General features: G+C 37.0%; 1 protein-coding gene across 5 annotated transcripts in view; it reads right to left on the minus strand.

Annotated features, from left to right (window-relative positions):
• Positions 1–17,690, minus strand: part of SLC25A26 (solute carrier family 25 member 26) — a 142,502-nt gene that overhangs the window by 28,321 nt on the left and 96,491 nt on the right. For all 5 annotated transcript variants that reach the window (XR_001517389.2, XM_025050696.1, XM_015593778.2 and 2 more), the window contains one exon: positions 15,972–16,016. Coding sequence is in view for 4 of the 5 variants with exons in the window: in XM_025050696.1 (XP_024906464.1) it covers positions 15,972–16,016 (45 nt within the window). In the remaining variant the exon portion in view is untranslated. The remainder of the gene's footprint in view (positions 1–15,971; positions 16,017–17,690) is intronic.

Genomic DNA, 17,690 nt, shown 5'->3' on the forward strand with positions numbered 1-17,690 from the left:
GGTGGGAGGGAGTGGGGAGGATGGAGGGTTGATGGAGTAAAAGGAGTCAAATATGGGGTGAAAGAAAGAAATCTAACTATGGGAGGTGAACACACAATGCAATATATATATGCCTTACCGTTAAATTGTACTCCTGAGACTTACTGGATTTCGTTAACCGTCACCATAAAAACAAACAAACAAACAAATAAAGCAAGATGGGCTCATCTACTGAGTTTGTTGAGTAATATTTAGATTTTATAGTTAGAAAGTAACATTTTGGAGTATGTATGGCTAGGTTTTTCTGGAGGGGTACTTATTCTGGTTAGGAGTTCTCTGAGCTTCCTGGATCTGTAGGTTGTTTTTTTTTAAATTTTGTTTTATATTAGTTTCAGGTATATAGCACATTGGTTAGACATTTATATCATTTGTGAAGTGATTCCCCTGATTACACTAGCACCATCTGGCTCTACACATAACCATTACAATACTATTGACTATATTCCCTACATCCTTGTGACTATTTTGTAACTACTAATTTGTACTTTTCCATCTCTTTACCTTTTCACTCAACTCCCAACTCCCTTCCTGTCTGGCAGTTACCAGATTGTCCTTTGTATCTGTGAGTCTGTTTTCATTTGGTTTATTCCTTTTGTTCCTTAGATTCCACATATAAGTGAAATCATATGGTATTTATCTTTCTCTGACTTATTTCACTCAGCATAATAACCTCTAGGTACATCCATGTCGTCACAAATGGTAGAATTTCATTTTTTTTTTTTTATGGCTGAGTAATATTCCATTGTATTAAAAAACCCTAACTTCTTTATCCAATCATCTGTTGACAGGCATTTAGATTGCTTCCATATCTTGGCTATTGTGAATAGTGCTGCTAAACTAAATCAATGTTTTAGTTTTCTTTGGATAAATATCCAAAAATGCAATTGCTGGGTCAAAAGGTAGTTCTATTTTTAAATTTCTAAGGAACCTCCAAACTACTTTCCATAGTGGCTATATCATTTTGCAATCCCACCAACAGTGTATGAAGGTTCCCTCTTCTCCACATCCTTGCCAATAATTGTTTTTTAATTTATTGATGATAGCCATTCTAATAGGTATGAATGAGGTAGTATCTCATTTTGGTTTTTATTTGCATTTCTCTGATCATTAGTAATGTTGAGTATCTTTTTGTGTCTTTTGGCCATCTGTATGTCATCTTTGGAGAAATATCTATTCAGATCTTCTGTCCATTTTTGATTTTTTTTTTTTTGGTGTTGAGTTGTATGACTTCTTTATAAATTTTGGATATTAACTCCTTATCAGATGTATTATAGGTGAATATCTTCTCCCATTCCATAGGTTTTCTTTTTGTTTTGCTGGTGGTTTCCTTTGCTTTTTAGTTTGACATAGTACTATCTGTTTATTTTTTTCAATTTCTTTCCTTGTCTTTGGTGATATATCGGCAATAAAAATATTACTAAATATTAAAGATCTTACTGTCTGTTTTCTTCTTTAAGTTTAATAATTTAGGGTCTTATGTCTTTAATCCTTTTGAGTTTATTCTTCTATATAGTATAAGAAGGTGATCCAGTTTCATTTTATTGCATATATCCATAGTTTTCCCAAAACCATGTGTTGAAAAGACCATCTTTATCCCCACTGTATATTCTTGCCTTCTTTGACATAGATTAAATGACCATATAGGCGTGGATTTATTTCTGTGCTCTCTATTCTGTTCCACTGATCTATGTGTCTGTTTTTATACCAGTACATGCTGTTTTGATTACTATAGCCTTGTAATACAGTTTGATATAGGTAGTATGATACCTTCTACTTTGTTCTTTCTCAAGATTGCTGTGGCTATTTAGGATCTTTTATGGTTCCATATAAATTTTTGGATTATTTATTCTAGTTCTTTGAACAATGCCATTGGTATTTTGATAGGGATTGCATTGAATCTCTAGATTGCTTTGGGTAATATGGCCATTTTAATGATGTTGATTGTTCCTACCCATGAGAATGGCATAGGCTTCTATTTATTTGTATCTTCTTCAATTTCTTTTTTCAGTGACTTATAATTTTCCGAGTACAGGTCTTTTACCTTTTTGGTTAAATTTATTCCTAGGTATTTTGTTTTTGATGCAACTGTAAATGAGACTGTTCTCTTACTTTCTCTGATAAATCACTATAATGTATAAAAATGCAACTGACTTCTGAATATTAATTTTGTATTCTGCTACTTTACTGAATTCATTTATCAGTTCTAACAGTTTTTTGGTGGAATCCTTAGGGTTCTCTATATATAGTATCATGTTATTTGCAAATGACAGTTTTACTTCTTGCTTTCCAACTTGGCTGCCTTTTTTTTCCTTGTCTGATCACTGTGGCTAGGACTTCTAATACTATGTCGAATTAAAGTGGTGAAAGAGCTCATCCTTGTCTGGTTCCTGAGCTTCAGGAAAATGCTTTTATCCTTTCCCCATTGAGTATAATGTTAGTTGTATGTTTATCACATATGGCCTTTATTATGTTGAGGTATGTTCCCTCTATTCTCACTTTGCTGAGAGTTTTTATCATAAATGGATGCTGGATTTTTGTCAAAATGCCTTTTCTGCATCTACTGATATGATCAGATGATTTTTATCTATGTTAATGTGCAGTATCATATTAATTGATTTGCAAAAACTGAACCAACCTTGCATCCCAGGAATAAATCCAACTTGATCATGGTGTATGATATTTTTAATGTATTGCTAAATTTGGTTTGCTAATATTTTCTTGAGGATTTCTGTATCTATGTTCATCAGGCATATAAGCCTATAATTTTCTTTTTTTTTTTTTTGTAATGTCTTTATATGGTTTTGGAATCAAGGTAATGATTGCAATCGTGAAAAGAATTAAGGAGCATTCCTTCCTCTTGAATTTTTTTAAAAAGTTTGAGAAGAATAGGTGTTGATTCTTTGAATGTCTGGTAAAATTCACATGTGAAGTCATCTGGTCCAAGACTTCTGTTTTGGGAAGTTTTTTGATTACTGATTCAATTTCGTTGGTGGTAAACAGTCGGTTCAGATTTGCTCTTTCTTCTTGACTCTTGGAAGATTGTAAGTTTCTAAGAATGTATCCATTTCTTCTAGATTGTCCAGTCTGTAGACATATAATTGCTCCTAGTATATTCTTATAATTTTTTGTTTTTCTGTGGAGTAGATACTTTTCTGCTTTCATTTCTGATTTTATTTATGTGGGTCCTCTTTTTTTTTTCTTGATGAGGCTGGTTAAAGGTTTATCCTTTCAAAGAACCAGTTCCTGGTTTCACTGACCTTTTGTAATGTTTTTCTAGACTCTATTTTGTTTATTGCCACCCTGATCTTTATTATATTCACTTTGGGCTTTTATTCTATTCACTTTGGGCTTTTTGCCATTCTTTTTCTAGTTCCTTTAGGTGTAAAGTTAGATTGTTTAAGCTTTTTCTTATTTTCTAAGGTAGGCTTGTATTGCTATTGCTATGAATTTCCCTCTTAGCACTGCTTTCGTTGTGTTTTTTGAGTTGTTGTGTTTTCATTTCCATTTGTCTCAAGGTATCTTTTGATTTCTTCCTTGACCTCACTGTCAATCCATTCATTGTTTAGTAGCATGTTATTTAGCCTCCAGGTGTTTGTGTACTTTTTAGTTGTTTTTTTTTTTCTTGTAACTGAGTTCTAGTTTTATACCACTAGGGTTGGAGAAGACACTTGATATGATTCCAATCTTTTTAAATTTATAGACAGTTGTTTTGTGACCTAACACGGGATGTATTCTGGAATATGTTCCATGTGCACTTGAGAATATATATTCTGCTGCTTTGGGGTGAAATGCTCTGAAAATATAAATTAAATCCATCTGATTTAGTGTGTCATTTAAGGCCGCTGTTTCCTTGTTGATTTTCTGTCTGGAAAATCTGTCCATTGGTGTCAATGGGGTGTTAAAGTCCTACTATGAGTGTATTACTGTTGATCTCTCCCTTTATGTTGGTCAATAATTGCTTTATATATGTAGATGCTCCTGTGTTAGTGTGTATGTTTACTGGTTTATGTCCTCTTGTTGAATTGATCTCTTTATCATTATGTAATGTCCTTTGTCTCTTATTATAGCCTTTGTTTTAAAGTCTATTTTGTCTGATATAAGAATTGCTACCCCAAATTTTTTTCACTTACATTGGCATGAAATATCTTTTCCATCCCTTTACTTTCAGTCTGTGTCATTTGACCTGAAGTGGGTCTCTTGCAGACAGCATATGCATGGGTCTTGTTTACTTATCCATTCAGCTTCCCCATGTCTTTTGATTGGAGCATTTAATACATTTACATTTAAAGTGATTACTGATAAGTACATAGTTATTGCCATTTTATTCTTTGTATTTATGGATTTTTCCCTCATCTTCTTTTTACATTAGTCTCCTTAACATTTCTTGAAATACTAGCTTGTTCATGATGAATTCCTTAAGCTTTTTCCTGTCTGGGAAGCTCTTTATCTTATCTTCCATTTTAACTGATAGCCTCGCTGGGTAGAGTATTCTTGGTTGTAGGTTCTTGTTTTTCATCACTTTGAATATTTCTCACCAGCCCCCTTTGGTCTGCAAAGTTTCTGTTAAAAAGTCAACTGACATTCTTATGAGGGTACCCTTATAAGTAACAAGCTGCCTTTTTCTTACCGCTCTTAGGATTTTCTTTGTCTTTAACCTTTGGCATTTTAGTGATGATGTGTCTTGGTGTGGGTCTGTTTGGGTTCTTCTTGTTTGCTACTCTTTGCGCTTCCTGGACTTGTATGTCTAATTCCTTTGCCAGGTTAGGGGAGTTTTTTGTCATTGTTTCCTCAAACAGGTTCTCAATCTTTTGCTCTCTCTCTTCTCCCTATGGTATCCCTATGATGCACATGTTGGTATGGGTGATGTTGTCCCATAGGTCTCTTAAACTATCCTCATTTTTTTTTCTTTTTGCTGTTTCGATTGGATGTTTTCTGCTACCTTGTTTTCCAACTCGTTGATTTGCTCTTCTGCTTTACCTAATTTCCTATTGATTTCTTCTAGTGTATTCTTTATTTCAGTTATTGTATTCTTCATTTCGTCTAGTTCTTTTTTTTTTATAGTTTCTATGTCCTTTTCTTATACTTACTATCTCCTTATTGAAGTTCTCACTGAGACTTCATCTATTTTCCCCAAAGTTCATCGAGCATCCTTATAACCAGTGTTTTGCACTCTGTCTCTGATAAGTTGCTTGCCTCCATTTTGTTTAGTTTTTTTTTTTTTTCCTGGAGTTTCTCCTGTTATTTCATTTGTGACACATTTCTTTGTTTCCTCATTTTAGGTGCCTGTGTTCATTTCTATGTGTTAGGAAGACTTGTTACATCATCTAGCTTTGGCCAGATGGCCTTATGTAGTAGGTGTCCTGTGTGGCCCAGTGGCACAGTCGCCCTGATCACCTGTGCTAGGGGCTCTGGGCATGTTCCCTGTGTGATTGTGTGTGTTCTTCTGTTGTCACTAAGCCAATTGCTGTTAGCACATCAGTGGATGAGACTGATTCTCGGGCTGACTGGCTAAGGGGATTGGCCATGCCCACAGAGTATGAGTTGCTATGTGGGGGCTCATCCCTCAAAATGGGATTTGCCCCAGCAGACTCGTGTACCTGTTGAGACCACCTTTGTGTCTGCCGCTTATGGGACTAGTCAGGTGGTGCTCAGGTTGTAGGGTCTGATGCCAGCCTCTGGTTGTGTTGACTCTGTGGCCTCTAGTAGTCACTGCCTTTGTATGAGGCTACCTGGCAGGGGCTACAAAGTGATTGTGGATGGTTGCTGCCTATGCTGGATCTGAAGGCAAGTGTGAGAGACAACGCTGCAAGCCAAGGTTCTATTACTCCCCAGTATCAAGCCTAGGGTGGCTTAGTTAAAAGACCAGTACACCTCAAGGCTTGAGGCTTCCTGCCAACAGTTCATAAGACTCTGCAGCTGGAAGAGCCTTTGGGTGATACGCAACTTGGGTGGTGCGGGGACTCAGGGAGTCACTGGGGTATAGGGAGCATATTTCTCCTAGCCAGTGACTGTTAGTTCTTATGTCAGTGCTCTGTGGCTTCCCGTAAAATTCTGAGATCACAGCAAGGCCAGCTTCTGCCCACCCTGGGCCTGCATACATCCAAGACCTGTTCAAGAAATACTATATCTTGGTGCAAGATGTGTAGCCCTCCACTAGAAGTCTCTCCCAGCATGCATGAGCTATGAGCAGGCAGCATGAGCTAAGGGCTGTTGTTTTCTGTCAAATTCATGGCCTAAGGAAAGCAGATGGTGGGGCTGGCTGCCTGTGAATGGGCCCATAGTTTGTGGCTTTGGTGGTCCTAGGGAGGCAGGGTGAGTGTCTATAAGCAAGTGTGTCTGTGCATGGGCCCTTTAAGGAGGACATCTGGGTTTTCTACTTCCTTCTGTCTCACTCAGACAGCCAGAATCCCCACTGAGTTTTACAGCCAGATTTTGTGAGAACCCCTCTCCCTGGGACTGGAACACTGGACTGGGGAGCCCCTCTGTGGAGTTAGGACCCCTCATTCCTTCAGAGGGGCCTCTGCAGCTGTGATTTCCCTCCTGGTGGTCAACTAACACTTGCAAGTGTAGGGCCAGCTCATTGTGTTCTGCCCCGCCTACTGGTCTTGATGTGGCTTTTTCTTTATATCCTCAGATGTATGTGTTATGATCACCTGCACTTCAGGTGGTTCTCTACATTTACTGTTTTACAATTTGGTTGTAATTTTAATGTAATCCTGAGAGGAGGCAAACCCCACTTTTATCTAGTCTAGCATCTTGACAATCCCCCCAACTCCCATCTGGATCTGTGGTTTTATGTCTTATTAGTTTTGGATAGCAACAGAAGTCCTATTCATGTTAACAAAATCTTAATATATCACTGAGTAACAATTACAAAAAAAAAAACAGATTTTTGTAACTGATGCTCATGGTGTTCATTGTAAATCAACAAGAAAAGGTGATTACCTATAATACTTCTACCTGCAAAGGCATACCTGGCTTGCTATGTTCAGATATCAAAGAATCTTCAAAAAGATTTTTATAAAAAAATGGTTGAAATGAAAGAATTGAGACTTACACTGACAAACCCCATTTATCTAGAAATAGATATGCTTACAAGCTATCCTCAACAGCACCAAAAAAATATAAATAATGACTCACTTGTTTTCACTAACCTTCAAAAGCTGTCTAATCTCACCCTTGATTCTACAGGAGAGAGACAGACCCTCATTACCTTTGTCTCTGAAGTCGCACAGGGACTTGCAGGGTTCCTTATACAAAGAAGACAGGCCAGTATTTGGTGCCGAATGAACACCTACATTGTATATAGTGTTTGATAATTTTATCCTTATGTAAATAGTGAAGGAAGATGTGAACTGGCCAAACATCATAATCCCAAATTTTCATTCTTGGCTCAGGAGAGCAGCAGTCCCCAACCTTGTTGGCACCAGGGACTGGTGCTCCTATGAAAATCTAGAGCCTGATGATCTGAGGTGGAGCTGAGGCGGTGATGCTAGTGCTGGCGAGTGGCTGCGAATATAGATGAAGCCCACTTGCTCGCTCACCCGCCACTCAACTCCTGCTGTGCAGCCCAGTTCTTAACAGGTCATGGACCGATATGGTGTGAGGCCCAGGGGATAGGGACCCCTTCAGCAGAGGACCATAAAAATCAGGAATGGCAAATAGGTTCCACTTCAAGAACTAACATTTACTCAACTAGACAAGGCTTTCTGGTAAGCTGTGATAAGATGGTTCCAAGGTTCTGTTTAGGTTCAGCTGGAATGAGGGCTGTGATCAACCAGTGATGTCTGCTGAGACACAGCAAGAATAGAACAGCACAAATGCTATTACATCACATATTTAAAGTAAACATACTACCAAACACCAAAAATGCTCACAAATAACCAGGAAACAAGTCTAAAGAACAAGGAAAAACAAAACTAAGCCCTTTTTCCTCCATTTTTCAAAGGAAGTTACACGTGAATCTATAGATGGGTCTCTTGAAATCAAAAACTGGCAAGGTTTTATATTGCCAGAAGAACTGGGAATCATTATAGTCATTTTAAAGGTGCTTTTTTTAATATTTATGTTTCATAATCTAATTAAACTAAAGTGGTAAACTCTTCTCTTTTGTCACACTTTGTCTCAGCCAAAAAGTCACTATGAGTCATCACAGGAATCTTATATCTGATTGATCCTGTTTATCTCATTTTAGTCACAAACTTGCAAAAGCAGGAGAGAAATGCTTTAAAGAAAGAAGACAAAAGAGGAAAGAAGACAAAGGATTAAAAAAAAACCCTGCTTTTTATTGTTTTTTGACAAAGGACCCTAATCCCCTACCCTCTAAGCTCATAAGGCATAGCTAAATCTAACCTTCAATTGAAAGTAATGGAACCTGCAAGGAACATGTTAGGTATTATCACTTTGGCTTCACAGCCTACAAGCAGGCAGCCTGCAGCTGGGTGCACAGTTTCAGTTACCTGGGAAAAGAATCCAGAGCTCCAGAAGCCATACCCTTTCTATTTATCCTCTCAGGCCTTTGCCAACATGCTGCTCCTTCCCTACTTAGCTTTGTCATTTCCTTTTCACCGTCTGTCTTTACCTTTTAACTATAAAATACATGTATTTCTAAACATTTGGTTTACTGATTGAATCTGACTTAAAAGTAGGAGGAATCTTATACTTTTCCAATTCTCACACTCCTTATATGGATCTCTCTCCCTCAGTAGCCCTAGAAACAAGAAAATGTTACCCATTACTTTTATAAACTGAATGAAAGGATACTTTGGAGTTCTAATTTCTTTTTCTTTTGCATGAAGTGTCCCATATTTTCCAGGATGCAAATTAAGAATTCAAATGTTCTTGTAGTTTTTGAATTGTTAAAAGATGCCTGCTTCACTATGTGATTTTGCTAAAATCTTTATCAGCACATTAGACTCTGACTTAACTGGTGATCTGGACATATAATAAATACCTTGCTCTTATTTTCAGCTGTTCTCTTCCATATTAACATGTTATATTTAATTTAGGGCACAAGTTAAGTAGAGTAAAAATCACACACACACATTTTTACTCATGCTCTTCTCAATCTTTCATATGCCATTATAGGAATCTACGTTCTGACCAAACATGTCTGTGCAGACATCAGATTCTCCCAGGCTTATGAAATCATACATGTGGAGACTCTGAGCACCTAGCATCTTCTAAGTCACTATTATTTTGTTAATATTACTAAAAGTATGGGAGTGTTGTGGGTGGGGTAATGAGACATTTTAACTACGGATAAAATAAGAATCAACAACTATAAACAAGTTATTTACTCTTCAACTTGAATAAAAATTGTTTTTATGAAGTACAGGCAGTTTAAAATGTTTATAAAAGGTAAATGAAAAATCTAATTATTTTATACACTGTAATTTAAACGATAATCCACTGGTCCCTGATTTCTATTACAAAGCTATGATTTCATCTTAGAAAATCATCAGTATAATCTCATACTCTTACATAACCAAACTAGTTTTATTTTCATTTTGCTTCAAAGTTGCATCTGAGCTTAAAGCTTACATTTCTACTAGCTACTGCTTTGCAACTTTGTAACACCTTCTGGCTAGAAGCAAAACTATGTAGACCTAACAGCATCTTTAACAATCCTTTACACTGTACTATACTCTGATGTTCAATATTCATACAATAGAAAAAAACTGACATTCTTACAAGAAATTTTATCATATCTTTTCAAAATATGCTTATTGTTTAAGCTCAGGAATAAATCTGTATGTTATTGCTGTGAACATACTTCTAAAACAACTAATTAGAAACAAAAAAGTCAATGTATACATTTATCCAACTTCGCACTGAATTTGAAAGAGAATGTTAACCTTCAAACAATTAGTAAGTAGTTATAAACACTTGCTGTGTAAAAGACAGAACCAGGAATAAACATAAATATAAACAATCAGAAAAAGTTTCTTCCTCCAAAAAGCAAGGTTATGTGAGGAATTAAATGAAACACATGGGAAAATGTGCCCTGGCTCAACTCATCACCATAAACTATCCACGCTCCCCCGTGGTGGGTCACTGAGAGCTAACTGGTAAAGCAAACACTTTTCAATCCCTGCTCATGAGCAGCAGAACCTGGGGGGTTTGGAGGAAGTGGTGGTTGGGAGAACTGGTCTAATAAATATTGTAGCCAGGGTTTTAAGCTTTATGTCATAAAGTTAAGGAACTAACACAATTTTCAGAAAACCCTTAAATAAGCTGATGTGATATGATCACAACTTTTTGGCAACTTTTGATCATGCGAAAAGGCAAAAACATTATTAAAGATATTGTGCACTATGTGCAGTTATGAGTAAAATGATTAAGAACATCAACTGTGGCATCAGACTGCCTGGGTTCCAACCCTGGCTGTACCCCTTTATACCCCTGCAGCTTTGGGCAAGGCACTCAAACTGCCCTTCAGTTTCGACAGCTACAAAATGAAGACCATACAGCACCTATCTCACAGAATTGTCATGAATATTAATAGGAAATGATCCAGGGAAAGTGGTTATCACAGTACCTGGTACATTGTAACTTTGAGAAATGTTAGGTATTATGATGGGTTTTATTACCATGTTTATCATTAACAATGTTAACATAGTAAAAAGATACTGAACAGGAAACCAAGGACTTGGGTTACTAGATGAAGGACGACCTCTCAGGGCCCCGGTTTCTTTGTTTAGTGGGGATAACAAGGTCGACCTCCCTAAGTTATGTGTGATGTGAATGAGATGCTAATCATACGAAGCTGACCCTTGAACAACATGGCTTTGGACTGTGCAGGTTCACGTGTATGTGAATTTTTTTCAATAAATATGCAGTCAGCTCTCCATATGCCGGGGTTTCCCATCCGCGGATTCAACCAACCGCAGATCAAAAACAGGGTTTTCAATCCACGCATGCGGAGAGCCAATTAAGTTTATATGCAGATTTTCAACCGTGTGGGGATCAGTGCCCCTAACCCCATGCTGTTCAAAGGTCAACTATATAGTGCTTAGCCCAGTGCTGGGCATAAGCACTAAACATCAGCTCAAAACACAGTTGATTTTTTTAAGTAAGTATTCAGGTGATAACAAGTATATAACTACATAAACAGTTATAAAATGCTGGAAGAAAATAAACAGGTGCTGTGACTATTATGGAGGGATTAAGGGAGGGTAACACTCAAAAGAGGGGTGGACCAGGAGTGTCTCTCTGAGGTGACATATGATCTAAGATCTGGGAAACAAGACGGAGTTGGACATGAGAAAAGCCTAGGGGAAGAGCTAGAATGAAAGCTCGACGAGGGAAGGGATATTTGTTAGTCCTCCTCATTACCATATCTCCAGACCCTAGAAAATGCCTGGCTCATTATAGGCACTCAGTAATGATGTAGAGAATGGATGAATAAAGACTATATCTGGCAGAGGGCACAACAAATAAATAGAGATCAGAGGGGAGGCCAGCAAGGCTACAGTGTAGTAAGTGGATACACTGTGGCTGGAGTGTAGTAGGTGGGTGGCATATGATAAGGTCAGTGAGGTAGGTGGACGACAGAGGACCCTACCAGCCATCGTTTAAACTCTGAATTTTATTCTTTCAAAGAGATGTCACTGAAGGGTTTGAGAGAGTTTGATCTGGTTTATTTCTTTAAAAGACCACTCTGGCTGCTGTTAGAGAAGATACTTTAGAGAAACAAGAATGGAATCCGGGAGGCCATTTGAGAGGCCAATGTAACAATTCAAGCAAGAGGTGAGTTAGAGGCTTCAGTCAGAATAGTGGACTTGTTGAGCTGGATTATTAGGGATGTGGAAAAAGGAGAACTGAAGAATAATTCTTAGCTTTCTACTTTAGCAAGCAACAGATATTTATTTGTGCTACTTACTGAGAAGGGAACAACTGGGAAGGAAAAGGTTGAGGAAAAGAAAAATAAAAAGCAAAATTTCTGTTAGGAACTGGTTCCCCTAAGACATCTAAGTGAGGATGTCAACTAGAAAGTTGGTCACATGAGGCTGTAACTCAGAGGAGGTGGTCCACAACAGAGCTACAAATGTGCAACTTATCCATATAAAGATAGCATCCAAAGCCAAGGGACAAAATCAAATAATAGGCTACGGATCTTTATTGGGTAACATTGAACAATGTAACCTATTGTGTTTCTCTTCTTGTCCGGCTGTCAGAAAGTTCCAAACTCAGCATAAATCTTAAAGGAAAATGATCTTCTCAGAAGTTCTAGATATGATAATCTACTGCTTCTACTTCTCCTCTTCTTTATGGTGTCTAATCTTTTTGTAAGTAAATGTATTATTAAAAAAAAGAAAGAGAGAGAGAGAGAGAAAGAAAAATGTAAGAAATGAAGTAGTACAGGGACATGATTTGGGGAGTCAGAGGGTCAGAGGGACTGGCTCCCACATTACCTTAAATAGTCTTCAATTACAGACACATTACCTGAAATTATCTGTGGGTGTGTGCCTCTCTGGTAGACTATAAGCTCCCCGAGGGCATCAACTACATCCTATTCACCTTGGTGGTGCTGTGAAATGGAACAATTTCTAGCTCAGAATAGGCAGGCACATGTATACTGACAGCATGTTTGTCACCTCTATAAATGGAAGGGGTTGAGGCCTTGTAAGAATATGCTAAGGCTTAGTTCTAAGATGTTTTAAACACAGTACAGTGCATGATTAAACATCAATCAATAATACAGACAACTGCTACGTAAGGCTAAATCTTCATAGCCTGGATTGAAAGACATTAAGCAGGAAAAAAAGAAAAAAAAAAACTGAACTGGCCTTAAAAGATGCATAGTATTGGAACCCATGGGAGCACATTTCAGAAACGAGCCAAAGGATAGGGGCAGTAAAGAGCCTACTCTGGCTGAAGGAAAATGATTTTGCAAAGAAATGTATAAGGAGAGGGGAGCTGAAAGGAAAAAACAAACAAACAAAAAACAGTAAGAACACAGTGTGTACATCCCAAGTGCCAAGTTATAAATTTCTGAGAACTCCAAAGAGGTATTTAAGGAAGATCACACAAATTCAATATGTAGAATGGATGAGAAAGTAGAGGAACTGTTAACTTAGTCTAGGCATAAGTTAACAGAATCTGATAAAAAGGAGGTCATAGGTCCCCAAAAGTCAGAGTCAACCAAACTTGGTGAATTGATATGGTATGGAGAAAGAAAAAGAGAATCAGATTTTAATTTGAGGTTTGAGATCAAATGGTCAGGAAAATGGTAGTATGATTAACAAAAATCATGGAGAGAACAGCAGAAAATGATTTTAGAAAGTTAATAACTTCAATTTTAGGCAGAGTAAATTTAAGATGAAAGTGGCCATCCCCATCTCTTGACTCCCTCTCCTTAGAGCACAATATGAATGCCATCTGCTGAAGTGCTTGCAGAGAAAAATTTCCTTGAGTATATTTCCATAAACACAATAGAGAAACCCTTCCATATAATACAATCTCTATGATTGCAAAAGCAAATTTAAATGGATAAAATCGTAAACAAAAATAAAAGTGCCAAAAATTGTTCACTTCTAAAAAGCAATATATTTCAGTTGAATGTTTTTTAGAAAAACACTATTATATGAAAAGATGTTCAACATTATTTAGCCATGAGAGAACTGCAAATTAAAACCACAATGAGATACTAGTACACAACTATTAGAATGGTTAAATTTTCTTTTAGACTCCAATAATAATAATAATAATGACATGGATGCAGAGCAACTGGAACTCTCATACATTGTTGCAAAATGGCACGGCCACTTTGGAAAAACGCTTTCACAGTTTCTTACAAAATTAAACTTATACTTCCCCTATGATCCAGCAATCCCACTCCCAGGTACTTACCCAAGAGAAACAAAAACATACATCCATACAAATAGCTATATGCAAATACTTATGGCAGCATTATTCATAATCATCAAAAACAAGAAACAACTCATATGTGCATTAACTAGTAAACGGATAAACAAATCACAGTACATCTGTACAATGGAATATTAGTTAGTGACAAAAAAGGAACCAACGACTGGTACAGGCAAAAATGAATGAATCTCAACAGTCATATTAAGGGGAAGAAGCCAGGCACAAAATACTAAATAATGTGTGATTCTATTTATATGATATTCTGGAAAAGAGAAAAGTAGAAATATTCTATATTTTGGTTATGGTGGCAGTCATAAGCATTTGTCAAAACTCATAAAAATGTATAAAGCATGAATTTTCCTGTATGAAAATTATTCCTCAATAAATCTGAGTTACAAAAAATAATAAAAACTATAGCATCTTAACGTTTGCTCAAAGAAAACTGTTAAAACTTAACATTGTTAACTATGATTACTCTGAAAAATTTTAGACATTTCTTAACTAGCTAGAATACTACAAATGTCCTTACCACTGTAAAAAAATAAACCATGCTTTTTCCCTTTTTGGGCCTCAAAACATTCCTATGCAGAGACAGGGCATAGGATGTTAGAGAGTGTGCAGAAGTTGCGTGAATGCTGGTTATTGAGACACTAATAAAGTGAGTCTTGTTTGCTGGACAGCTGTTGGCTCCATTGTTCTTTTGTCACACACAAAAAAGGAGAGCTGTTATGCTCATGGAATGTGACCTTCTCATTGGATAGCTGTTACATCATGGCCGGAAACTCTGCCTGAGAAATCCATTTTTGCTGTGTACCACATAGAAAATGGTAAAAACAAAAACAAACAAAACAACGACCCAACAAAGACCCAAGAAACTATATTAAATAAATTGTACTACTCCTTAAAATCGGATAACTCATAAGAACTCTTTCTCAGTACTTAATATTCCAGAGTTTTTTTATGAATAATGTTTTATCTCATTTTATCCTCAGTATATAATCTTAATAGAATATGTCTTATAGTCCAAATAATTTTTGCTGCTCTTCAAAAGAAATTTTGCCTGAGCCATCTATGATTACTAATTCCATACAACTATGGGAATAATTCCTTTATTTTTTGTATTATCAAATGTCTACCTAGATACTTTGTCATTTTACAGTTCGGTAATTTACAAACCATTTTCACTTGAACAAGGGCTTTCAAATTCTTTTGATCATTATCCTCATTGAGAAATACATTTTACATTACAACCCAGTACAGATATGAGTGTGTGCATGTGCATACAACTCTCAAATTTTACAAAATAAAACATCCTTACCACATAAGATGTTCTCTATTAAATAATTTTCTTTTTAATTATAGTCTTTAAAATGCTGACAAATACACAATTCATAGCATGACACAATTTTTAAAATCATCCCATCGTAAGATGAAAAACAAATACATTTCTGCATTTTTGAACACAGGTTTTTAAAAATTCATTTGTTTGTATTTAAACATGAGTGACCTTTCCAAGGTTGACGCACAACTCACCATGCTCTGTGACTTCTCACTGGGGGTTCCTAGGCCTAGTGGGGTAAGCAGCAAAGATGGAAGGTCCAGACCAGCAGAGCGGCATGCCCTCTGCAGCTCCCTTCTCATGCCCACCCTTAAATGTGGGTGGAGGAGGCCTGGCCTAGGCCTACAGATATGAGGACCTTGCTTTCTTTCCTTTTTCATTTACCCTCATTGTTATTCCTTAACGTCTACACACACACACACACACACACACTGAAGTGAAATAAAATTCAACTGGGTGGAAAAAGAGCTATAATACAGAAGAAAGTAAGGCACAGCTTTTCCTAACATTTGAGGATTTTTGTTGTGCCCATATGCTTATTTCTCAGTACCACAGATAGCTGAACAAGTTTAAATGACTGAATTAACGTGTGAATGACACGCAAAAAAATATTTTCAACTCTTAATAATTTTGAATTTTTAAAATATTATATTCTACTATTTCACACTGAAACTCTTGGGTATTTATGATAGAAATTTTACATGAAGATTGTAAAACTTACTTTTAGGGACTCCCACAAGGGAAACTGGACCAGTGAGAAAGGAATCTGGGGAAAAAAAAATAAATTAAGCAAAAAAGATCAGACTCTGTCTGGCATCACTATATGAAGCCATAATTATTATTTAGAAACATTATTTCATTTTAACTTACTATTATAAAGCTAACATTAAATAAATTTATAGATTCAGTATACATAGGTTTTATAAAGCAAGTTAACTAAAACTGCCTTTAGGGTTCTACTAACTTTTGAACCCAAGGGACATAAAATGATGCTGTGACACCCTTTTGAAATGGAAAGAGAAGTACAATATAAAGAGGCTCTGGCTATGAAATGACAAAATAAATATTTCCCATCACAAGCAATAAAGACTTTAAAGACCTGACATTTTTCTGCTTAAGAAGTGTTAAGTTTAAAAGAGAAACAGGGATGGCAAGAGAGGGATCAAGGGGGAGAGAGGGAGAAAGAGTTGGGAGCAGAAAGACAGTAGAGAGAGAGAAAGGACGAGAAAGCAGGGAAAGGAGGGGAAGAAAAAGAAAGAAGAGAGATAGGAAAAGAGGAGTGGTGGAAAGGAGGGGCAGAGAGGAAGAGAAGGAGGGAGCAAGAGAGAAGAAAAGGGATAAGGAAGACAAGGATAGAGGAAGGGGAACAGAGAGAGGGAGGAGGGGAGAGGTTGGAGAGAAAGAAGAGTGAGGAAGAAAGGAAGGGAAAAAGAAGGAAAGGAGAGGGAGACAAGAGAAAGAAGAGTGAGGAACTGGTAAAGAGGGCAAGGCAGGTGGAAGGAATGAGGGGTAGGGAAGAGAAGAGACAGGCAGAGCCACTTGTGAGAGTCGGCTGAGAAACAGGGCCCAAGGAACAAAGCATCAATGTTGGAACTCTGCCCGCCTCAAGGAAGATGCGGCTTATCCACTCTGAAGGAATGGAGGGCTGGAAACAGACAAAGTAGAAGAGGGCCTGAAAATCTGATTTAGATACAAGAGCGGTCAGGGAGAAGAGTAATCTGTAGTAATGAAGTCTGAGTGGTAGAGATAATCACCACACTTATGTAAGTATTAACAACTAGTTGTGTAACAAAAAGAGCTAGAATTACCAAGCACTTTTTATGTGTCAAGCGCTGTGCTAATAAGCACTTCATAAGTTTTTATTTCACAGAATCCTCACACTCCTATAAAGACAGGTATTATTACTATCCCCATTTTATAGATGAGGAGAGGGAGGTTCAAAGCAGCTCTGTAACTTCCCTAAAGGCACACAGTCAGGAAGTAAGAAGCCCAGGCAATCTGACCCCAGAACCCTGACTAGTACACTAACTAAAATACATATTAGTGCATTTTTCTGCACATAGTATATTCACCCTCAGTATAATCTATTTGCTTTTACTAAACTTTCTAAAATTCTAAAGTAGAACCCACCTCCATATTTCCTAAAGTAAAAAAACCTTAACTCCAGTGGACCCCACACACTAGCCCAGGAGGACTAACAGGCAGATGATTCTAATGTTCTTTTATATGCTCTTTCCTCCCAAATGTAAATGTATCATACTTTAACAAGAACGTGAATACTTCACATTTACAATATGAAAAAGGCCTTATAATTTATTGTAAACTGTCCATGCTAGCATTCTTCACTTCTTGATTAAAATAACCCATAAAACTGCACTGTATGTTATCTGCACATTTTGGTACTTAATAAATATTAGATTTTGAATCCTGTAGTTGAACA

The sequence above is a fragment of the Pteropus alecto genome, unplaced genomic scaffold (genome assembly GCF_000325575.1).
Source record: "Pteropus alecto unplaced genomic scaffold, ASM32557v1 scaffold75, whole genome shotgun sequence".
In the NCBI taxonomy this organism is placed as follows: Eukaryota; Metazoa; Chordata; class Mammalia; order Chiroptera; family Pteropodidae; genus Pteropus; species Pteropus alecto.